General features: G+C 39.4%; 1 protein-coding gene across 31 annotated transcripts in view; it reads right to left on the reverse strand.

Moving 5' to 3' along the window:
• Positions 1-25,825, reverse strand: part of LOC127445815 (bromodomain adjacent to zinc finger domain protein 2B-like) — a 122,225-nt gene that overhangs the window by 39,289 nt on the left and 57,111 nt on the right. For 29 of the 31 annotated variants that reach the window (XM_051706200.1, XM_051706201.1, XM_051706191.1 and 26 more), the window contains exons 3-8: positions 20,688-20,849; positions 6,312-6,512; positions 5,697-5,852; positions 4,859-5,064; positions 4,482-4,697; positions 1,503-2,090 (exon numbers count right to left, since the gene is read on the reverse strand). In XM_051706200.1, coding sequence (XP_051562160.1) covers positions 1,503-2,090; positions 4,482-4,697; positions 4,859-5,064; positions 5,697-5,852; positions 6,312-6,512; positions 20,688-20,847 — 1,527 coding nt within the window. In that variant the 5' untranslated portion in view covers positions 20,848-20,849. The remainder of the gene's footprint in view (positions 1-1,502; positions 2,091-4,481; positions 4,698-4,858; positions 5,065-5,696; positions 5,853-6,311; positions 6,513-20,687; positions 20,850-25,825) is intronic. The other 2 variants (XM_051706177.1, XM_051706174.1) reach the window with 1 other exon arrangement.

Below are 25,825 nucleotides of genomic sequence, written 5' to 3' on the forward strand. Positions count from 1 at the left end.
TGACAGAGCAGAGTCACTATTCACTTAAATTATGGCAAATAAACCAAGTGAACACTTCACCTTTTGAATTCCATGGAAGAAAGAAATTATGGCTTTGCAGAGTAAGTAAATAATGAATTTTTTAAAGAAAAAACAAATTGACTGGTAAACAAAGAGAAGAGAGAGAGTGAGAAGAAAAAGAAAAATGGCAGAGAGGGTTAGGTGGAGATTTGGTAATTGTTCTGGTTGTCATGTGGCTTAAGTGCTGGTGGAGAAAGAGTGACTCACTGAAACAGAGAACAACAGCGCGGCCATGACTCTATCAGATCCTCAACGTTCATTAAGACTGAGAAAAAGGAGAAATGCTCAAACTCTGCCCTCCCTTCAACTGCTGAGCTCAACGGCTTGAAATCTTTATGGCACCATTATATCTTCCTGACTCAAATATGTAAACACGTTAGACGGTAATAAAACAAAACTACATTTTACATTTACAAGAAAATGTGAACAGTGCTTGCCCATGCAAAACTCATCCACTTGCTTCTAGGGTATTACCAAAGTAAAAAGAGTCCACTCCCAAATCTCTACGATATTCTTGTCACTAGATAAGGCTTTGGTCTCTTAATCAATGCAAGTCAATAGGTTGTTTTTTGCCTGTTTTATCATCCTCCAGGTGAAAAACGCACATCTTATCACTTAGAAAAGATAAAGCATACTTGATGTATCATTCATGTCTGTAGCACAAACAGTGCTTACACCCCAAACCCTAACTGAAAAATAGTAATAGTTATGCTTGTCTTAGCAACAACTAATATAATCAAAATATTAGGCCAGTATGAAACTGTTCCCTAGCGTAACATAATAATAAAACCACTCTGGTTAATTACAAAAGGGAAAAAATAAACTATATTAACCTCTTCAACAGTAATTTCATGGCAACAAAAGGAGAGGTGATAGGAAAGGCACAATTATTACACTCATTTGCTGAAATATGGACCCTTAAGAAATCATGGTTAACTGCCAGTTGGTTTTGCTTCAGTAATTCTAATAAAGCAATGTACATTGTCAATTTCATTTACCAAATAAAAGCACACAGTAGGGAAGCCAGTCATACTGATAAGAGAATGGAACTCTCCTTTCTGTCCTTCTGTCATAAACATACTCACAAACACACAAATGCGGACACAAATAATTCTCTCTCTTCCCCTCACAATCTTCCTCTCTCTCGGTTACTCTGACCTTTTCAAAAAGGCTGGTCAATAAGGAGAGACACGTCCTGAATACCAACAACACCCTAAAAGCAATAATCCTAAATTGGCTTAAAAGATACGGACACAAACTGTGGAGAATTTGCTTTAGCTGGTTTGCTTTTCTGGAAAATGAAAATGTGCACACTGCCCTTGAGGGAAAAGGGAGATTAATATATGGACTTGAAGGCTTAACATTCTTAGATTTCTTACTCTCTTTTTCTCTCTGACCACAGATTCGGCTCCCACCAGATCGTGGAAAGACCGTTCACTCACCTGTTTCAATCTGCAGTCACTGACATGTGCCAGAGAACTTTCCAGAACTTTCCTGCTGGTCAGTGCGTCCAGTGCCAGAGCTTGGGGCTTGCGGGAGGAAGCTTGAGATTGCGCCTTGAGAGAGGAGGTAAGAGGGGGCGGTTTGGGAGAAGAAGACAGGGGGAGGGGCTTTGGAGGGGAGGGGACTGATAGTGGCTTGGGGGAGGAGCATAACGAGAGTGGGAGTGGCTGAGGGAATGAGAGAAGTGGCTTGGTTGAGGGGGTTTTGGGAGAGGAGGTACGATGCTGTGGTGAATGTTTAGGCGAAGAGTCTCCACGCGACTGTGAGATCAGTGCTAACGGTTTAGCACATGCTGCCAGGCCAGTGGACTGGATGACGCTGGTGTGGAGGGGTCTCTCCTTGGCTCTGCTGCCTGACACAGAGAGAAGACAGGACTGAGACAGGGCTGAAGGGGGTGGAGAGCGATGCAGTTGCACTGGAACAGAGGGTTCGAGAGATGCACTGTACTGCAGGCCTCCATGTAAGTCCTTAACCTCTGCTGGCCTGGTCTTTTCCTTCTTATTGGGCCCAGAGTTTGGGGTCACAATCTGAGCAAACGAAAAAGAGAGGTGACTTGGTCAAAAACACACAAAAAGACAACCAAGTAGCACAAAATGAAGTACATTATTACACAGCTGGTCACGGTAGTGAAGGTACTGTAAGTGATATTTTTATGAAATGACATGCAGAAAATGCCTCTATTACCTGTCAGATTTAACTGAAATAGGTGCCATGAAACAGGCTCTATTAATAGCGGAGGGAAAGATGTCCAGATGCTTGTTTAGCCAATCAGAAGACTTTCTGCCTGTCAATCATTGCGCATTCACAGGGCAGCCCATATATGCTCATATAAGTGCCGGTACACTGTCCTGCTCCAGCAAAACGCTCAAGGTTGGATGGCAAAATGGTCAGTGTGACACTCCCACCTCCATCGGCTCCAACACAACAGTCTCTAGTGTTTTTGTGTGTGTGCGTCTTTGATGTGCAGGGTTTCAGAAAAAGAAGGCATGGCTTATTTAACGGCTAGTCTGGTGGAAATTCTAGAATGGCTAGAATCGCTTATAGCACCTTTAAGTCAGGATGTTGTAACCATTTTTTTCCCTGGAAGTCCATTTATAATGTTTTATGGTCAACAGTTTTAACTTTTTACAGTTTTAGTTTTAACAATTTTCCACTCCATCTCTGACACTTAAGGCCGAAAAATACTCTACGCAAGTACGTGAAGGCAGAAGCTTCTAGCTATGCAAGCTCGGTTTCGTACGTAGTTACTTTCCAAAATGTGTCTGCAATTCCAAGCACAACGCAATAGGGGTGTAAAAATGCATCGATGCATCGTGGTGCATTGATCTTTCAAACAAATTACGACGCATCAATTACGAAATTTAAGAATCGATTATCATTACTATATTAATACCCAATGTGACCGTCTCATATTACACAAACTTTCTCGCAACAGACATGGAGCGGAGTATGCGAGATTGAAGGGAAAGAAAGTGCACTTTGAAATTAAGAAAGTCTGTGCAGCCGAGTTCACCCCGTGAACCTTCATAAGATAAAATGGATGGATGCTAAAATGCCACAGGGAATAGGGTGTATTTTCAGACTCTTCTGAAGGCAACTAACCAGATGATTACAGTCACCTGTGATTGGTCAATGACATGCAGCAGCCGCAAAAACAGGCAGAGGTGCCTCCATTTAGCCGCCTTGCGCCTCTTTCCTTATCCCAAAATGAATAAGGAACTCATGGTTACCATATACCGTGTATAACCACCTTTACACACTACTTATAGATAGTTTATCATCTATGACCCTGCTTAATTTAAAGATGGATCTTATCTGCCTGCACATGACATTTCATCTTTAATTATTGGTGCAATAAATCTTAACGTTACATGATATGCAAATCGATTACGCTTATTTCACGATTTACCATCTGTTTGTGTGCATTTGCATCAAGTCATTATGTTGCATCAGATATTATGTTATCCTTTATTCATATTGGATATCTATTATGGTTGTAACATACCTATATGTTACATAATCATATCTATAATGCATTGCATATCATGTAATATTTTGTTAATATATGCAGCCACACATATAAGCCAAACCTCCTTGGTCCTAAATGCATCTGTGACTCTAGTGCTCAAGTCTGGTGCATTTCTGTGCTGTCTAAATTAGGGTCTAAATTAAATAATAATGAATAATCCTTCCAAAATAATCGAATCAAATCGTGACCAAATTTCAAATTTCAAATTTCATGATGCATTATAATAGTTAGGTAAAGAATCATAATCTAATCGTTGTCAGAGCAAATCGTTACACCCCTACAATGCAAATATGCGTCACATTCTCAACGTTGCCACAAGGGGCACTATAGCAGACATTAGTGTGAACTTTACGCTTCAGCTAACGTCATGGAGGAGCAACAGTTTGAGTTAGGTAAAGTCATTATATTTATAGTCCACCCAGTGCAATGGCACAGACTTTTGAAGGTTACTCTATCGCTCCCTTGATTACTTAGGTTTGTTACCAGCCCAAGAATGCACATTATGCATGTTCAACCAGACTGCACATTGGCAATGTGTTAGCAAAGTGCTCACATCTTGTACATGTACTTGGGTAAAGAATGTTTCTGGCCTTAGCATTGAACAGGTTGTTTTTGCAACTGTTCCTTTAAGATTTTTTTACATGTAAATTACCTTTGTTATATCATTTAGTAGACGTTTTTGTCCAAAGTGACTTCCAGTACATGCATTAAAGTGACAGTCCTCCTGGAGCAATCTGAGGTTACGTTTCTTACTCCAGAGCAAAATGGTGATAGTTCATGGATTTCTCTATGTAGGATTTAAACCTGCAACCTTCTGGATACCAGCCCATTTGTATCCTGTAGGCCACATCACCTTAAACAGTAATAAGCTAATGCGAACACATCTTACTTTCATTTTCTTTTTCTTCTGCCGCTCCTTTTCGAAGTCCGACTCCTCGCTGTCTTTACTCTGGTCATCTTCATCTTCGTCGTCGTCATCATCTTCTTCCTCTCCAAAGTCATCAATATCGCTGCTGCTCTCTCCATCACTGTCAGTATCCAGTGACGAGCCAGATTCACTCTCACTTAAACAAGTTCCCTCCGCCTGCTTCTTACGGACTTTCTGCTTTTGTCAACACAAATAATAATCATGAGCATCTCATTAAACAATTATTTCCATAAATTCACCAAATAAATTGCATTATGGTCATGTATTTGTAGTGTTGTTTTTAAGTTTAGATTGCACACAGCATGTCTGGCTCCTCGCGTGTCATCGTGATGCTGTACCTTCTCTTTAGTTTTCTGCGCGGGTTCCTCCTGAAGCTCCCCTATGCTGTTGCTATGGTGACTGGCCTTGCGGTCGCGGGCTTTGGCGTTGGGTGTCCGGCTGTGCTCAGGGGGCCGGAGTGAGGGGGAGGGGGAGGTGGCAGCAGAAACAGTTCCTTTAGCCACAGAGGGAGAGAGATAACGGCCATTCATGGCTCCGTTCACACCTGCGTTTAAGGGAGATGACATGAACCAATCAGATGATTTTTAAGTGAACAATGTGAAAAAGTATATCTGTAGTTTGTAGCTAAACAACATGCTTGTGTTTACTTTTATGGTTACCAAAGTACCAAGGTACCTTACACAGTTGTTTAATCAAGAATAAAAGGTATGGTTATTATGTCATCATTTATTCATCCTCATGTCATTCCAAACCTGTATGACTATCTTTCTTCCTTGGAAGAAAAGAGAAACTGTTAAGAATGAACAAAAGTATAATATGACCACCGGCTGTAAAACTCTAAAAAGGACAAAGAAACACCAGTGAATAAATTATGACAGAATTGCACTTTTTTGGTGAAATAACCCATTAAATCACTTCATATGGTTTATACATTCATCAGGCATTTCTGGGACATAAGTACAAGTGAACACTGCAGATAATCTCAGCCACCTGATCAACTCCACACTGGAGGCGACTGCTCAAGGCAACGATTACTGTGAGTACACTAGCCTTAAGGCTACATTACTGCTGCATTACTTTTCTTTAACTTTAAATCTGCCTCCAAGGCATCTCATCTATTTCCAGGAGGCTGGTAGAAGCGCACTCACATATAACTGGGGTTTTACAGATTAATACCTTTGGAGGCCTGGCTGCTCTTGTTGGGGGTTTTGGATGTGTAAGGATTGGCCTCATGGTTGTGAAATGATGGGGCAAACATGGGGGGCAGGCCCAGAAAAGGTGAGAAGAAGGCTGGAGGACTCCGTCCATGAGCTTCTGCCGCCCTCCACCATTCTGAAGAGAGAGACAGAGACAGTAAAGTTACACCTTAGTTCAGAAAATCAAAATGCAACAGGAATGAAATATTAATTAGAAAGGCAAGGCAAGATAATGTTATACAATTTAAGGCCAATTCACAACATGTTCGAATATTCAGCTAAAAAAACACTTGAGTCAAGATTTTAAAAAGGAAACAATGCAACTCTATGACTTCTCACAAGTTAGAAATATTGCGCTGCGAAGGCCTGTCGTTTTTTTTTTTTTTTTTTTTTTTACAGAGCAGGCTAGGTTGATTTTTTAATTGTTTGGATTGCAAACAGTTTATTCCATCCAAAATGTTGATTGATGAAATTTCAGCACTGGTGAATAATTGATATAGTTTGGTGTCATTTAGTCTCATATGACTTCATGTGAACAGGCCTTCAGTGAAGTTCTTATTGGATCTGTCAAACAACATTGCACACACACCCATACCTGAGAAGGCTCCTAGTTGCGGGTGAGCCGCAAGGGCTGCAGAGACACCAAGTCCTCCTAGACCCCCAAACTCTGGGCGGGCTGTTGCTGGGGAGAGCAGGCCGAAGGCTGGGTGAGCCATGAGCGGGTAAGCACTGGGCACAGAGGTCACTGAGCTGACACTGAAGGGCTGGTCACTGCCCGTCAACCCAAACAGAGGACCTGCCCCGTCAAACACACACAAACCAGACACAATTACACATTTGTCAATATATAATCACATGCTGTTAAAACCACTATTGGGTGATTCTCATGAATTCCTTCAAGAAAATGTCCTGGTTATATTTAATAATTTAACCCAAAAATCAATACCAAAAAAAAAAAAAAAAACTATGAAATTATGTTTTACATAAAGAAAATGAAGCCTACTATACATTAAGGACATTTTTTTTTTGCATTGTAACTATTTTTAGCCTCTTTCCAAAACTCTGCACTCCAAAGTCTTCTGATTGTCTAAACAAACGATCTGACCATGGACATCTTTTTTGCCACTGTTTAACAAGCCCAGGGCTATTAAAGAGATGTGTGATATTTCATGGCATCTATTTCTATGCTATTTGGCAGGTAATAAGGAAATGTTCTGCATGTCAAAAAATCAATTACAGCACATTTTAAGCACATTTTACCCCCCAATTCTCATAACCGTAATGTGTATAGACATCCTTTTGCTATTACCATGTTTTTTTTAGTGATTCTCATTACTGTAACACAGTCATTACTGTATTACAGTAATAATATACTGTTGTTCTATTTTTTATTTTATTTTATTAAAATCAGCGAAAAACTTAAAAGGCAGCACTAAGGGAGTACTACCTTGATGTATAAATACTTTACAATTTAAATAATATTAAGATTTTTCATGGGGTAAAAATAATTTAATAATTACCTTTTTTCTTGTTGCGGTAATGAGAACTGGGGGTAAAATGTGCATAACTGTCATTAAAAAAATGATGTAACAATGTAAAAAATCTTAATGGCCCTAAAATAGGTAAAAATGTGTTTCTTTTGATTTTGGAGTCAAATACGACCAGGGGCCAGATTAACAAAACGTTCTTAAGAAAATTATTCTTAGTTACCACTTTCTTCTTAATTTTTTACTTCAGAAAAAAGTTACAAATACTTTGTTTTCCAGAAAAAAAAAATTCTTAAGAATGTTCTTATCTTTTCCTTAATATTGTTTAAAATTCAGAAGAATTCAAATTCAAAACAGTGTAATAACAAGCTATGATAACCTCACAGTTGTCTTAAATCCCAAAAGGTAATATGAACGATGAATGATGTTGTTTCAAATGTGATGCGTTCTATGTTGAGTCGGAAGTCGCAATTGGCTGTTTATGTAGAAATGTGATTTTAGACCAAAACATATTTTCAACCATGTAAATGTTATCACCAAATTCAAACAATAAATGTTGTTTTGAAGCTTTTAATGTTAATGTTAGGTAATTCAAACTCTGCATAGAGCTCTCTCTCTCCGCAATCTTTAGAGTCCATAGAAAAATAATAATTATATAATTAGAAAGCTGAGAATTTCTTTTTTACCCCATCCACATCCCTAACGGTGTTGGCCACAGTGGAGACAGCCTCCGCCACCCTTTCCCATTTACCTGCCTCTTACTTTCCAATGTGATCTAATTGTCATGCTTTCCAAGGAGAACTTTTTTCCTTGCTGTAATTTCCTCAATGGGAACCTCCAGCTCTTTTCTACTGAAGATTTTGTTTCTTTTCTTTTTCTCCATGTCAAAAGCTATCAAATTGTTTCCTATGGTTCAAACTAACACATCTCACGCACTTTACATTAAAAAATATTATCGGAAGGCGCTTGCTACTTAAAAAAAGGCTAAAAGATGGATAAATTTATCGTTATGATTTACCAGTGTTGAGGTACTGAATTTGGTGTATTAGACAAGGTAACCCCATGAGCAGGCTAGTATGATCAATGTCAAAGCCTGTCATTTTATTCTTAAGACCAAAATTAAGACGTTCTTCAGAATTTTTCAAGAAATGCACTTAGGAACATTCTTACGAACTTCTTATAATTTACCCTAAGAACTTTATTTCTTAATAAAGGAAATTTTTTTCCTTAGTAACATTTTTGTGAATCTGCCCCCAGGATATTTTCTTGAGTTCAGAATCACTCTATTACAAATGCACACACCACAACTCACAGCATTTTAATGCCCCATTTGAATTATTCATCCTCTCTTTGTGTGTAAACCTAATATCTTTACACATCCCTCCCGATTGTGGGCACTGCCAGTATGTTTTATCAATAATGGGATTCCTGCACACAGAAGAACAGATTCCTCAAGATACAGAATGATCCGGAGGCTAGAGACACCCACATTACCTTGACTGAGGCTACATGTCAAAACAGGCCAAACAAAAACCCTGTAAACACACTATTCTCCCAGCATGGATAGAAAATTGCTGTGATTATATCCAAAGGCACAGGACTGGTGTGGACGTCTCTCTCTCTCTCTCTCTCTCTCTCTCTCTCAAAGTGCTGTCTCAGCCTAAGTGTGTGTTTAAGTGTACAAGAGAGCATGCAAGTACAGTGTGTGTGTGTGTGTGTGTGTGTGTGTGTGTGTGTATAAGAGAGAAAAAGCACGTGTGAGAGAGGGGAGTTTCATGAATGCCTGGATGAGACAGTTTGATGGCTGTTAATGTTAATGTAATCACAGGCTTTCTGACAGTATTTGATTAATAACTATGATCAGATCAAATGAAAGTCTCCTGGTGTGTGAGACAGAAAGGAGGAAGATGGAGAGAAGACGCCCAAACTTCTCCTGTATCTTCCTCAATATCCTGTCACAACCAGTGCTGGGTGGATTACTTGTGAATTGTAATCAGGTACTAATTACAAATTACATGATTAAAAAAAATGCAATAAGTAATATAATCTCATAGATTACACTTTTGGGGTAATCTAATCAGATTATTTTTGGATTACTTTTGGATTACTTTCAACCAAATTATATTTTATTTTATGTCACATGAATTTCAGTAGGATAATCATTTTAAAATAAAAGTACAAAGAGAAAGAATATGTATTCCATTCTTTATTACTAACAAAAAGAGCCTCACTAAAAGAGCTCCTTTAGACATTTTTAAAAAGTGATTTACAAATTACATGAATGAAATAAACATTAAATCTAACAGCAATGACAATGCATAGCCAAAGTTTAGAAATTAAAAACATGGAGACATCAAGTTAATTTTCAGTGCAAAAAACAATAATAGCATTACGAACATTAATTACCTTAAAATCAACGATGTTGCCTAGGTCAAAACTTTCATCTAAAAAACACTGAAACACTTAACCCTTACTGCTTACTGATAGTCCTTCACCTATTCCAAAGCTGAGGTGCAAGATATTATCTTTTGAACAGCAAGAATATTCTAAAAGAGCAGAATATTTTAAAACAGCAGAGTTCCACCGAGTCACACAAGAAACAATTGTGTCAAGTTTTATGTCAAGTTTCATGCAGTGGACTCCACTGCATCAGCAGCAACAGTAGAGCGATGGGCTTTATTCCATATTGCTGCACACTTCTGCAGTTGAACTATTGTGTACCCTGTGAGCAGGACCCTAAGAGATGGCATCTACTAGATCCTTGGAAGCAATTAAGTTCAATGTGTGAGCTGCACACCATCGGTGAGGTAGTAAGAAATAATAATAATAATAATAATAATAATAATATATAGTTAATTTTAAGTGCATAAAACAATAGAAACATTACATGAACAAACAGTAATGAACCTGAAATCAACAGCAATGACATTGCTAGGTCAAAGCTAACAGTTCAAAACTCTGACACACTTACTTTTAACCCTTACTACTTAGTAATAGTCCATCATCTATTCCTTAGCTGAGGTGCATATCTTACTGTTGTAACGTAAAAGGAGCACATGCGGAAAATGTTCATCTGTGAGACTATTGCGCTTCGGGGTATGAATATGATGATACTGATATGAAAATGATCAATAAATTATTAAGAATTTACTGCCATCGCCGATGTAATCTATAAAGAAGTAACTGTAGTCCGATTATGAGTATTGTAAAATGTAATTTAATCCAATTACAGGTACTTGATTTTTGTAATTTGATTACATAATCCAGACTATGTGTAATCGGTTACTACCCAGCACTGGTCACAACACCCTCTCCGAGTTCAATAAATCACTTCAACCCCTTGTTTGACATTGTCCGGGCTCTCGGTATACATGTAAACACAGTGTTCTTTGTAATAATCATTATCGTCTTCATCATCATCATCATCATCCAGATTGCATCCTCTCTGGGATCGATCTGTTCTGGCAGCGCTGATGCTGGGCATTGTCTCGTTCAGGAGTCAGATATAATTTCTAAGCCGCATATTTCATGCAAATTCAATTTCCATCAGGGAGCGCAGAAAAGAAAGGCTTGAGCGCACTGTTATGCCAGTGCAGCACTGTGCCAGCTCACATACACACAGAAATAAAAGTGATGATGGGAAATGCAATATTTTTGCAGGATGGACAGAGAAGAAGGCCTTTACTTTTCTCCGCTGTCATTTCACTTCTCTCTGCTGCATGTACTTTTTTGTATTATTTATTTTACCCCTGAAGTCAATTTATAATGTTAGTCAAGGTTACTTGCGTCAAAAACAATTGTAATTTAGTTTTACATGACCCTCTCTCTGACCCTTAGAATTAAACAGAAGACTTCTATATGCAAATAACTTCTGTTATGATTGGCTGACATCCTGGCATAGTTCACAATGTCATTTATCAGGACGGGCCAAGTTGCTGAATACTGAATAGGCGTTAATATACAAACATCAGTGATAGTATGTTAATGTGCTTATGGTTTTGGTGCAGTGTTTCCTACAGAATTCTACTACAATTTATATGTTGCAGCCTTATGCTAAGATGCTTTAAATGATTTTTTTTCCACATCCATCTACACTCCATTCCCCATAATAAAAAAATCAAAAACCAGATTTTTGATAACTTTGCAAATGTATTAAAAGAAAAAACTGAAATATGACATTAACACAAGTATTCAGGCCCTTTGCTATGACATTTGAAATTTAGCTCAGGTGCATCCCATTTCTCTGGATCATCTTTGAGATGTTTCTACACTTTCACTGGAGTCCACCTGTGGCAAATTCAATTGATTGGACATAATTGTGGAAAGGCACACACCTGTTTATATAAGGTCTCACAGCTGAAAATGCAAATCAGAGCAAAAACCAAGCCATGAGTTCAAAAGGAACTGCCTGCAGAGCTCAGACACAATATTGTGTCGAGGCACAGATTTGGGGAAGGCTACAAAGGCTGCATTGAAGGTTTCCAAGAGCACAGTGGACTCCATAATTCTTAAATCGAAGAAGCTTGAAACAATCAGGACTCTTCCTAAAGCTGGCCGCACGGCCAAACTGAGCAATCGGGGGAGAAGGGCCTTGGTAAGAGAGGTGACCAAGAACCCGATGGTCACTCTGGTTGAGCTCCAGAGATCATGTGTGGAGATGGGAGAAACTTGCAGAAGGAAAACCATCACTGCAACACTCCACCGATCTGGGCTTTATGGCAAAGTTGCCAGATGGAAGCCTCTCCCTCAGTACAAGACACATAAAAAGCACCTAAAGGACTCTCAGACTGTGAGAAAGAAAATTCTCTGGTCTGATGAAACGAAGATTGAACTGTTTGGCATCAATTCCAAGCGTCAAGTCAGGAGGAAACCAGGCACCGCTCATCACCTACTCAATACCATCCCAACGGTGAAGCATGGTGGTCGTAGCATCATGCTGTGGGGGTGTTTTTCAGCAACAGGAACTGGGGGACTGGTCAGGGTTGAAGGAAAGCTGAACGCAACAAAATACAGAGATATCTTCAATGAAAACCTGGTCTAGAGTGCTGAGGACCTTAGACTGGGCCAAAGGTTCAATGACCCTAAGCACACAGCCAAGACAACACAAGATTAGCTTAGGGACAACTCTGTGATTGTCCATGAGTGGCCCAGCCAGAGCCTGGACTTGAATCCAATCGAATATCTCAGGAGAGACCTGAAAATGGCTATCCACCAATGGTACTCATCCATCCTGACAGAGCTTGAGAGGATCTGCAGAGAAAAATGGCAGAAAATCCCCAAATCCAGGTGTGAAAACCTTGTTGCATCATACCCAAAAAGACCTGAGGCTGTAATGGCTGCCAAAGGTGCTTCAACTAAGTACTGAGTTAAGGGTTTTGAAAACTTATGCCATTGTGATAGTTCAGATTTTCTTTTTAATAAATTTGCAAAGTTATCGAAAATCAGGTTTTTGCTTTGTCATTATGGGGTATGAAGTGTAGATTGATGTGAAAAAAAATTAAGGGGTCTGAATACTTTCTGAATGCACTGTGTATATATATATATATATATATATATATATATATATATATATATATATATATATATATATATAAATAAATAAATAATGTAACAACATGATATGTCCTCTTTTAATTAAAACTCTAGTATGAGAAAAAGACAAGAGAAAGAATACAGCTTTCAGTTCCCTAACTTAAGGCCTGTGTTTCTTTCTCACTCTTACATGCACACATAGAGAGAAGGACAAATCCACAGGCATACTGTACATGCAGCATGTTTTGGGGTTTGTCCTGATATAGACAGTGACGATGAAAGAAGCAAGGAGGACGAAAAGAAGACCGATAAGGACAGAGAGAAGGAGAGGCGGATGTGAAGATAAATGAGAGGAAATATTCCCCCAAAGACCGTCATCTGCTGGCACACACATGCAGGCACACACACACACAAACACACACAGTTGCAGAAACGCCAGTTTCATATTAATGCGCTTTCAGTCAGCAATAATTAAATCAGCCTCTGAGAGGAGCAGAGCAGAATTACCGGATTACCTGATATTCTTCTTATTTTATCTTTCTCCTTCATTCTCTATCAGTGTCTCTTGCTTTTTCCCCTTCCACCCCATACCTTCCCGTGTTCTCCATCTTCTGACAAACCGAGCCATCTTGAAAAGTGGCACTGTCCTCCCCCACCTGTCTTCTTGTTCGTTCTCTTATGTGGGATGCGGTGGAAGCCGATTAATGTGCCCCCTGTTTGCATCAATCACATTTCTACAGACAGATCTGACAGCCAACTTAATTGTCTGCATGTCTGAGGGGGACGGCGAGAATAAAGTATGCACATGTGGCCGGCACTTGTTCTGTGAGAGGTTAAAACATTCTCTGGTTAAGCCCAGACACACCTCGTTCTCCACCTGAACATCATCTCTCACTCCGGCACACTTGTGGGCCGGTGATTTAGTGGGACAAAGTGTTAATTGCGTTTAAAGCAGTAATGATAGTACTATGAGAACCTGTCGAAGAATGCTCTCATTCTGAGCACTGATCAGTTTAACCTGGACTGAAATACTAGGGTTCTCTGTCTGTTAACTAAACTAACTAAAGTAAAATCACTTGATAATTTATTGTGTTTTTGACACTTCAAAAGCAAAACGCAATAATGGACCACAAAAGTAAACAACAGTGGGGTGAGCTTCTACAGCTTCTATATTATTTTTGCGTTCCCATTTCCTCCAACAGCACAAGAAAAAAATCTACTTTTACATTTCACCAAATTTCCAAAATAGAGAGAGAGAAAAAAATAGAGAGGTGGATTACGGCAGTCAGAAGAGAGAAAGATGCCAAGCTTACCATCACTCCCTCAGAAGCTGTATTTGAAACCCCATTGCAACAATGTTGACTATTCTTTTGGGTTTTCTTTTTGTCCATTAAAGGGATAGTTCAACCAAAAATGAAAATCATTTACTCAACCTCATGCCATCCCAGATGTGTATGACTTTCTTCTTCTGCTGAACACAAACAAATATTTTTAGAAGAATATCTCCACTCTGTAGGTCCATACAATACAAGTGAATGGGTACCAACATTTTGGTCAACCTTCAACATGTACATAAAAGGCAGCATAAAAGACTCCAGTGGTTAAATCTATATCTTCAGAAGCCATTTGATAAGTGTGGCTGAGAAACAGATCAATATTTAAATCTGTTTTTACCATAAATTCTCCCTGCCCAGTAGGTGGCGATATGTACGAAGAATGCAAATTTCCAAAAACAAAAGAAGAATGTGAAAGTGGAGACTGATAGTAAAAAAAGAATTAAATATTGATCTGTTTCTCACCCACACTTATATCGCTTCTGAAGATATGGATTAAACCACTTGAGTCTTTGGATTACTGTTATGTTGCCTTTATGTGCATTTTGGTGCATTAACTTCAAAATGTTGGCACCCATTCACTTGCATTGTGAGGACCTACAGAGCTGAAATATTCTTCTAAAAATCTTTGTGTTCTGCAGAAGAAAGAAAGTGATACACACCTGGGATGACATTAGGGAGAGTAAATGATGAGAGAATTTAAAATTGTGGGTGAACTATCCCTTTAATGCCAAAAGTAATATAACACAAAGAATACTGTTATAAATTAACAATAATTTAGCTATATATACACTACTAAATAAGGTGGAAATAATCACCACCACAGTCTGTGAAATGAGTTTATAACACCAACACTGAAACTAAGAAAATCGGCTTTTAGAGGGATTTTGTAGTTACTGCAAAACATGTTTTCTCTGAATTCTTTCAGAAAGTTTCTGTAAATGAACCGGTTAAAATAAATAATTCACTTTTAGTGAATCAGTTTGTTCGACGATTCACATAAATGATTAACTAATTCACTTGAGCCCCTGTGCAGCCTTAAAGGGACTTTAAAGGTGCAGTATGTAAAAATTTTCATGTAATATTCGCCTTTTTTGGAACGGCGTGAACGGCTTGTAAAGCAACTTAAAAAATGAGCCCTTCTCAGATTTCCTAGGCTGCCTATTAAAGCCTGTAGATTGATTTTCATGTGAAGGGAGCAGGTCGCTTTTGCCGGGAAAATCCAAAGCATGTGACGTTTATGTGCGCTCCGAGCGCCTTGCCTCAGTGCTTTCGCTATTCAACAGCGACAACAAACTGCAACACTTGGTAATGTTATCTTAGAGATGGAATCCAGCAAACGGCCGGCTCCCAGCACAACACCGACTCCTACACAAACTCCGAGTAAGCCAAAAAAAAAAAAAAAACATTTATCTATTGAATCCCATCTGGCTAAGCGGGAACGTGATCGTGGTCGAGCGAAAACTAGAGTGAACATCGGCAGGGCATTTGATTCCTGGAGGGACCTTCATTTGTTTTTGGGGATCAAAACCGACCCTGAATTGGCGTTCTTCTTATTGGACAGGTAAGCTTACATAACAGCAAAGCATGTGAAATATAGTGCCATAAGGATTGATCTGTGTAATTTTAGCTAACTTGATCTTGCCTGCTAACGCTGATAAATTGCAAGCTACCTTGCTTCGTAACTTTCAAATAATTTCAATGATCTTCTCTTTGCACTAAATGTCAGGTATACAGGATAAATTTAAGCAAATACACTGGTTTCTTATTCGTAGTACAACATTTGACATACAAAACATACAATGGTGCAACATAACTGCAGTGCAACAGTAAACTGTCTGATATAGTTCGGTAGTATGCAGCTGTATGTGTGTATCAGTATGTTATGTTAGCTGATAAGTAGTTTTAGTTTATTCTCAAAGTTTGTAGTAAAACAATCATAACTGTGTAATTTTAATTATGCTACCTCATCTGTCAGCATGATGCCGGTGAATCACGTTCAGCCTCTTTGTACATTACGTCACTGTTTTGGTCAATGCTCGCTCGCGTCCCTATGGAGTGTGTACAAGAGCGCGAGCACGAGCAACAGGTAGCTGGCTGCATTTCACTTAATGGCCACAGGTGTCATTAATAACAAGGGTTTCTGAATCTTACATACTGCACCTTTAAGAAATCACTTTTTTGAAGCAAAATATTTAGTTAATTGCTGCTGTATATGACTATATTTCCATTCAGATATAAAAAAATGGGGTGTTTTCTAGATGTATTATTTTATATTTAGACCATTACAGGGAATTTTCTCAAATAAAATGGGTTTGGGGAATGCTGCAGGTAGGACTCAAACCTGTGTAACCCTCATGAACACCACTGCTCTACATGTCATTACTTGAACCCTAATTTTGGTGGGTACTTGAATTTCAGGACAGAGGAAAATGTCAAAAGTTGCTGGAGTTACATGTCAAAAAATCCAAAACTCTGATTGGATAAACAGCAGACACTCTGCCAAAAAAAAGTCTCCGTTCACCTGAGCTACAGGAGTGGAAAGCCGTGTGGAATATTAACCATTAACAAGAGACTCGTCAGAAGACAACACAGGGTCAAAAAAGAAACAAAAGCAGGCAGAGAATAATACAAACAGGAAAGAGTCAGTGGAGCCTTACAAACTTTACAGTTTATAGAAGAGAAGAGGATATTTAAGAGTGTCAGGAAAGATGGAAGGAAAGCAGTGTTATTGTGCATGTGCGTTCACGTGTCTGTGTTTATGTAAAGGGGGTGGAGAGTAAGAAGACAGCAGTATTAACAAAGGCCCGGTTAATGCTGCAGCTTTTCAATTTGCAGCCAAAACTGTTAGTGCTAAATCCTGGATGGCGTTTTCACATGCCGAACAATAAGACGGTAATTATGACAGGAGCAAGTCGCTGGCTTTATTCAGCCCTGACTGTGCCACAGAAAGAACAAAAAACAAGACAGTTAAAATCACGTTTTAACAGACAGGTCCAACAATTCACATTTTAAAGGAATAGTTCACCCAAAAATTTTAATTGTGTCATCTTTTACTCACCCTCATGTACTTTCAAACCTGTATGACTTTCTTCCATGGAACATAAAATAAGGTATTTTAGATAGTACAGAGTGGTCTTTTTCATGATAGGGACTGGGGGTGGTCTAGCTTCAAAAATGGCTTTTGTGCTATATTTTAAGTCTTATGAAGCCATACGAACACATGTGTGAGGAACTGGATGAAACTGCAGTTTGTATTTGCTGAAAATCTTCCCCTCTTCTGCAACTCTCAAATCTTATTTGCGCTTGCGTTTCATTCAAATATGGTGCATCAAGATGCATCCTGCCAGAACCCAAACCTGGCATGAAGCATCTTGATGCACCACATCTCAACTAAATGATATTTGACAGTTAAGCCCAAAGTATACTTCAGACAAAATGGTTAAAAATGTAGCAACAAATATAGCAACAACAACAGTGGATGTGCACGTAAAGAGCACATGTGTGAGGAGGTCAGTAGATGCCTGCATTTGTTTTTGTTTTTTCTCCCCTTTTCTCCCCAATTTGGAATGCCCAATTCCCAATGCACTCTAAGTCCTCGTGGTGGCGTAGTGACTCGCCTCAATCCGGGTGGTGGAGGACGAATCTCAGTTGCCTCCGCGTCTGAGACCGTCAATCCGCGCATCTTATTACGTGGCTTACTGAGCGTGTTACCGTGGAGACATGGCGCATATGGAGGCTTCACGCTATTCTCCGCAGCATCCACGCACAACTCACCACGCGAGAGTGAGAACCACACATTATGGTGACCACAAGGAGGTTACCCCATGTGACTCTACCCTCCCTAACAACTGGGCCAATTTGGTTGCTTAGGAGACCTGGCTGGAGTCACTCAGTACGCCCTGGATTCAAACTCGCGACTCCAGGGTTGGTAGTCAGCGTCTTTACTTGATGAGCTACCCAGGCCCCTGAGATACCTGCATTTGTATAACTCGAGTCTGAAGAATATAAAGACATCTTTATGGGTCTCAACTCTTAATAATTATAATACAATAATACACTTTATTTATATAGCACCTTTCATAAAATAAAATGCAGCTCGAAGTGCTTTACAAGAAAAGGGTATTCAAACCAAAAAGACTAATAAAAACAGAGAGATTAAAAGAGAATTTCTGGTAATAAAAACATCTGGTGATAGTAATACCAAGTGTGAAATTTAAAAACCAACAAAAACAAAAAAATATCAGAGGGTGAATTAATTAAAAGCAAGGCCATAAAGATACATTTTTAGCTGCTTCTTGAAATTATCAACAGAGGTTTCTTGTCTAATATGTGGTGGGAGTATGTTCCAAATCTTCGGTGCATAGCTACAAAAAGCTGCCTCGCAATACTTTTTGCAATTTATTTGTGGCACATTTAGCAAGCCAGCGTTAAGCAATCTAAGTGGGCGGTTTAGAACATACACTGACAAGCAGTCTGAAAGATATGAAGGTGCTAGACTATTTAGGGCTTTAAAAACAAATAAAATAATTTTAAAGTCCATCTTCAGCTTTACAGGCAGCCAGTGCAAGATGCTAAAACTGGTGTAATATGTAATCTTTTCCTGGTTTTGGTTAAAATTCTTGCTGCTAAATTTTGAACGAGTTGCAGCCAATCAATTTTTATTTTTTTTGGCAAACCAGAATAAAGTGCATTACAGTAATCTAAGCGTGAAAAGTCCGTTTCTTAGCATCTTCCAGAGAAAGGTAGGGTCTGACTCTTGCAATGTTTCTTAAATGATAAAAGCTATCATTGTAACATCACTGATGTGACTTTTAAAATTCAGTTCAGAGTCGATGATAACACCCAGGTTTTTTACTTCAGGCTTAATCTGTAGAGCCAGATTTCCAAGCCTTCTTAAGATTTCTTCTCTCTATGCATCTGTACCAATTATAAGAACTTCTGTTTTTTCTTTATTTAATAAGAAAATTGCCACTCATCCACTCTACAATGTTAGAGAGGCAATTTATCAAAGGATTTAGGGCCTCCTTGTCATCTGGCACTACAGATATTTATAACTGGGTGTCATCCGCATAACATTGAAAGTTTACACCATAGTCACAAACAATTTCTCCAATCGGAAGCATATACAGGGAGAGTAGTAGCGGACCAAGAATTGAAACCTGAGGAATACCATGAAAAAAAAAAAAAAAAAAAAAAAAAAATCACACTTGTCAGAGACATGTTCACCAAGGCTAACAAAATAACTTATTAAACCATTTCAGCGCAGTTCCAGAGAGTCCAATCAAACATTCAAGTCAGTTAAGAAGTATCTCATGGTCAATTGTATTGAATGCAGCATTTAGATCTAGAAGAACAAGAATAGAAATGTTTTTATTATCTGCATGACAGATAATAGGAGATTGAAGATAAATAGTCCAGTCTACTAATGATTTAAAAACATTTTCATAAACTGAAAAGAAATATTGCAAAGTAAATGAAAAACTAAAACTTAAAACAAACAACAGTTATTGAAAAACAAACTGAATTCGAAAAACAATGATACAAAATAAATTATCGTTTTGTAATCATCGTGCACCAGAGACGCCGCTCCCTATATTCATATTATACAGACTGCGTAAGGCACCAGCTCCCTAGGGGGGCACCATCTTACCCTAGGGAGGCACCAGAAACTCCAACGGCTGCACATCCTCACACGTTATATGTTATTCAAGGACCCGAACGATCGCCTTGCAGCTCGCACCACGCTTCGCAACACCCGACTGACTGCTTCATTTTTGGGTAACTCTGGAAGTGTAAATAAAAACGAAATAGAAATGTGTCCACAAAATAACTAAACTGTAACTAGCAAAACCATTAATGAAACTGACTAAAACTAAATGGAAATTTATAGCAAATCTGAAAAAGGTTTTAAAAACTAATTTGAAAATGCAATAACAATAAGTTATTATTTGAGCTGCAAAGTTGTCTAAATCGTCATTTTTACAGTTGTTTTAGTATTAAAACATCACATCGTCATTATGACATTACATCGTCAATGGCAACAAAGTTGTAAAATTGGCTATAACTTTACACAGAAAAGGTTAGTAAGCAATTTTATGTCTTGTGGCTATACTTTTGAAACAGTGAGTATTTTAACATTTACGGATTGGCCCCATTCACTTCCACTGTAAGTCCCTCAATTGAGCTTAACTTGTATTAACTTGGAACGGAATGTTCCTTTAGTACGGGTTTGCATCGACATGAGGGTGAGTAAATGATGACAGAATTTTATTGACCTATTTGAACTATTCCTTTAAAAGTCTAGACTTCAGAGAGACACCAAACACTTGTGCCCTATCAGACAAGACTAAAACAGTTGAAAAAATGTGTGCTTTATCAGAGGTCACTCAGAGAGGAAAAAATTATGCTTCATCAGACAGGAACAGAGGTCCCTGATGACATCGGTCTCCAATCTGCTGCCAACCCCACAGCCTAAACTGGGAGATGTGTTCAAAGCGTGCAATGTGCTGGTGTGTATGATTGTGCTTCAGTTTTGACTGAGCACTTTTCAGTCTGTAACTATAAGCAACCCTTGCATCAGGATATGAAAGAGTGCGTGTGTATATGTTTTCTTACCGCATGTGCTGAGCGACGCTGTGGCTCCGTGGTTTAGGCTGCTCTTGTCATTGGAGGCTGCTGTGGATGAGGAGGAAGATGAAGTTGACGATGCAGAGGTGGTGGCGTGGACGGAGGCCTGGGTGGAGGAAGGCGAGGCCAGCCTTTCTACAGACTCCATATCTGTCAACCACAATCCAATCGATAATTAGAGCGTGCTCAAAAACACACACAAATTCACACACACACGCATACGGCCTGCCACTCTTCCTTTCACATCTCACTTGCCATGAACAATATTTCTATTTAACACCAGTCAGTTTCCTTCACACACACACTCACATACACATGTCTGCTCACAAGATGTACCAACCCCGTGAGCATATTTCTACAAGACTACACATTAAAGTCCCGTTTGGGCAGAGGGTTTTTCGGCTTGTCACGTTAACCATTCATTCACTGTCGAGACCCCCTTCAAGAGTACAGACAAGAGACTGACACAGGCTTAAACACATTCACACACTTTCACGCACACAAAGTGAGCAGTGCACTGATTTACAAGACTATTCACAGCCATTTTTACACAACATAAAACAAGCCTTCTCACACTTGATGTGCTTAACAGGCAAATTATGCCTTTAACTGTTTCTGTGGAGATTTCACAGTTTGGAGAGATGCATATTAAAGACAGACGCATGAACGAGTGAGCATGCAGCCAACATACACACACAAACCCACAAGCATTCCCGAGTTTCTTATTCTCTCACCAAACGCAATTCCACACATACTTCATGAAAATACGATTAGCTGCTGTCTGCATGTGATTTGAGTATAAAAATCTTTATGAAAAGAATCCAACTCATGAACCGTATATGATGAGCATTTTTAAAGTTTGGAAATATTCAGCTTGGCTCAAATACAAATCTTATTGCAAGATTCTGATGAAAGCATGCGGCACATGGCGAAACACACAGATTGTTATTCTGTCAATATATATAAACACTCGTGGCCTGTTCCGTGAGCTGCTCTCCTTCCTGTGTCTCTTTGCTACACACACAATCACACATACACAAACACACACACTCTGATTAGATCTCAGAGATGGAAACATTTACAGAATATCAACCAACAGCCCTTGCCCAAGAGCAATGCTGAGGGACCAACTAGTACAACACACACACTTTCACACAAAGAATGTGTCTGCATTTTGGAGTAATCAGTGGCAGAGGCCACAATCTGCCAATGTGGTTGTTATACCCCCCCCCTTTCTCTGCACCTGTCATTCTCTCCCTTGTCTTTAAGATCATCCCTCCATCTCAGATTTCTAACTATTTTATCCTCTCTTGTACACTGCTTCCAAAGGTCAGAGGTCACCAGGTCATGACCCTGCCAGCTCAAGTTCATGGCAGGTTCCTCTAAATGAGTGCAAGTTTGAAATTCTACCCTAAATAACCTGCAAAGCACTGCTTCACAGAAAACAAAGGATGATTTATACAGCTCTGGAAATAATTAAGAGACCACTCCAAAATTTTCTTATATCAACATCTCAACATGTATGGCAGCCATTCCATTCCAGTGTCTGTTGAATTCTAACACAAGCACACCTCATTCTACTTAATTAGGTACTGATTAGGTACATTTTATTTAATGAGGAAAAGTAAAAAAAATCACTGCTGTGATAATCACTGTCCTCTTGCAATAGGACCAGCTTGATGGCAAAAACAGTGCTAGTAGTACTTCAAAATAATTGGAATAAAAAATAACAATTGACCATGCCAAAAGAGTTGAAAAGAAAAGTTTTCAGTGAGGAAAAGAAGGGTTCAATTCTGGCTTTACTGGCAGAGGGATACAGTGAGTGTCAGGTTGCTTCCATCTTTAAAATTTCAAAAATGGCGGTTCATAAGAACAAGGTCAAGCAGCAGACAATGGGGACAACAGAGCTACTGACCGGCAGAGGGCGAAAATGACTCTCCACTGACCAGGATCACTGCCAACTCATTCAAATGTCATTCAACAACCATAGGATGACATCAAGTGACTTACAAAAAGAATGGCAAATGGCAGCTGGGGTGAACTGCACGGCGAGGACGGTTCGAAACAGGCTCCTAGGGGCAGGGCTGAATTCGTGCAAAGTTAGAAAAAAGCCCTTCATCAATGAGAAGCAAAGAAGAGCCAGGCTGAGGTTTGAAAAAGACCATAAGGATTGGACCATAAGGATTGGTAGAGGACTGGAGTAAGGTCATTAACTCTGATGAGTCCAATTTTCAGCTTTGCCCAACACCTTGTAATCTAATGGTTAGACGGAGACCTAGAGAGGCCTACAAGCCATAGTGTCTCGTACCCACTGTGAAATTTGGGGGGGGTGATTCAGCAAGGCTGGAACTGAGCAGATTCGTCTTTGTGAAGGACGCATGAATCAAGCCACGTACAAGGTTACCCTGGAAGAAAACTTGCTTCCTTCTGCTCTGACAATGTTCCCCAACTCTGTGGATTGGTTTTTCCAGCAGGACAATGCTCCATTCCACACAGCTAGAACAATCAAGGTGTGGATGGAGGAGCACCAGATCAAGACCCTGTCATGGCCAGCCGAATCTCCAGACCTGAACCCCATTGAAAACCTCTGGAACGTGATCAAGAGGAAGATGGATGGTCACAAACCATCAAAACAAAGCCGTGTTGCTTGAATTTTTGCACCAGGAGTGGCATAAAGTCACCCAAAAACTGGTGGAGAGCATGCCAAGACGCATTAAAGCTGTGATTGGAAAGCAGGGTTATTTCACCAAATATTGATTTCTAAACTCTTCCCAAGTTAAAACATTAGTATTGTGTTGTTTAAAAATGAATATGAACTTGTTTTCTTTGCATTATTCGAGGTCTGAATACACGGCATCTTTTTTGTTATTTTGACCAGTTGTCATTTTCTGCAAATAAATGCTCTAAATTACAATATTTTTATTTGGAATTTGGGAGAAATGTTGTCAGTACTTTATAGAATAAAACTAAAATTTTAATTTTACTCAAACACATACCTATAAATAGTAGTTTTTACACATATCCTTCAGAATTCAAGGTAGAAACAGCGCATGTCATGTTCTAGGTGAAGTTCTTGCTAACACACAAACAGACACTTTCTACTTGATAAAGGCCTGTATGCTGAAACATGCTGGTTCAATTAAATTCTCCTATTAAGCGTTGCTACCTTTTTACATTTAACACATACAAACAAACTCATGTTTACGTAGCAGTCTAATGAGGACATCCCATAGACCTCTATTATTCTTTCAGTATATAAAGCTTATTATAATTACAACACAAAAACCAAACCCTTACCATACTCCTCAAAAAATGTATTGCATTTTCAGAATTATTATTATAATTATTTTTTTTTTTTTATGAATCACTGTTACCTTTGAGGAAGTATTGCTAAGTATGTACAAACTAAAGACATACCTTAAAAACATTTATACCAAAAGAAAAAGATTCGTTTGATTTAAGAATCGTTTTTCCAGATGTCCCCAAATGGAGGTTATCAAATATTTTCCCAAACTATAGCCAAGTACCTAAAGACACAAACAGGAACAAAGCTTAGTGTGGGGGAAAAAAATATTGTTGTTGTCCATCCAACCTCTTCTTCCACAGACATACATTCTCGACTGTGAAAAAGGTCTAATGGCACAAAGATGCTGAGGAGAGATTTAATTTTCTAGAATGTAAAACCATGCGTTTCACATGAGAGAGAGAGAGAAGAGGGAAGTATTGCAGTTGTCTGCCTCTCTTCAGCTAGTCACTTAGCCTGATTACCTTAAACATAAACAGTAACAGGCGAGGGCCTCAAAATAATTCATAACAACAACCGTGATTACCACAATAATGGTATGCCAGAGTATTAAAGGATCCAATCCTGACTTAATTATCAGAAATTAAAACAGATTTGGCATCAGAATTAGTCTGATTTTATAGCTAATTAGCCATCTTCCACTGTGGCACTGGAAGGCAGTCATCGTAATCTCCGTGAGCTGCGTAATTAATTTGCCTTGGTGCACGCAGCCAATGAGATTGCGGGAAAAACAGCAGGTCCCAGATCCCGCGAATGAGTGAATCATATGCTAATGCTTTGTGGGATACATTTAGTCCGTGCAATATGGACAACACCTCTAGCTCTCCCATCAAAGGACTTGATTCTCACGAAAGTGAAATCCTTCCAGAGAGAGACACTACATAGAGCTGTGTGTTATTTAATTTAACCTCAAAATCAATCATACACTCCTGAGGCAGTGAAATATACTGCTGAGGTTGCTGTGTTTGGAAGAGTGTGTAAGTAATTGTGTGAGTGTGTTTTTGAGTGTGTGAGCAAAATGAAAACAGAGAGAGAGAGGCAGGGCATAGGGTGGAGTGTATGTACACTGATGAGCCAAAACATTATGACCACCTGCATAATATGCTGTTGGTTCTCCGAGTGCCGCCAAAACAGCGCCGACCTACCGAGGCATGGACTCTACAAGACCCCTGAAGGTGTCCTGTGGTATCTGGCATTAAGACATTAGCAGCAGATCCTTTAAGTCCTGTGAGATGCAAGGTGAAGATGCCGTGGATCGGACTTGTTGGTCCAGCACATCCCACAGATGCTCAATCGGAATGAGATCTGGTGAATTTGGAGGCCAGGGCAACACCTTGAACTCTTCATCATGTTCCTCAAATCATTCCCGAACAATGTGTGCAGTGTGGCAGGGCACATTATCCTGCTGAAAGAGGTCACTGCCATCAGAGAATACCATTGCCATGAAGGGGTGTACCTGATCTGCAATGATGTTTAGGTAGGGGGTACGTGTCAAATTGACATCCACATGAATGGCCAGACCCAAGATTTCCCAGCAGAACATTACCCAGAGCATCACACTTGTGACACATTCCTCCCGTAACCTTCATTAAAAACTTTGTCAGTTCGGACTAGACGGGATAGCCTTCACTGCCCGCACATCGATGAGCCTTGAGCACCCAAGGCCCTGTTTGTGGTTTGTGCCTCCTCTGACCACTGTCGGTTGGTACTCACCACTGCTGACTGGGAGCACCCCACAAGCCTTGCCGTTTCAGAGATGCTCTGACCCAGTCATCTGGCTATAACAATTTGGCCCTTGTCAAAGTTGCTTCAAGTCTTTACT

The sequence above is a fragment of the Myxocyprinus asiaticus genome, chromosome 9 (assembly GCF_019703515.2).
Source record: "Myxocyprinus asiaticus isolate MX2 ecotype Aquarium Trade chromosome 9, UBuf_Myxa_2, whole genome shotgun sequence".
Classification (NCBI taxonomy): Eukaryota; Metazoa; Chordata; class Actinopteri; order Cypriniformes; family Catostomidae; genus Myxocyprinus; species Myxocyprinus asiaticus.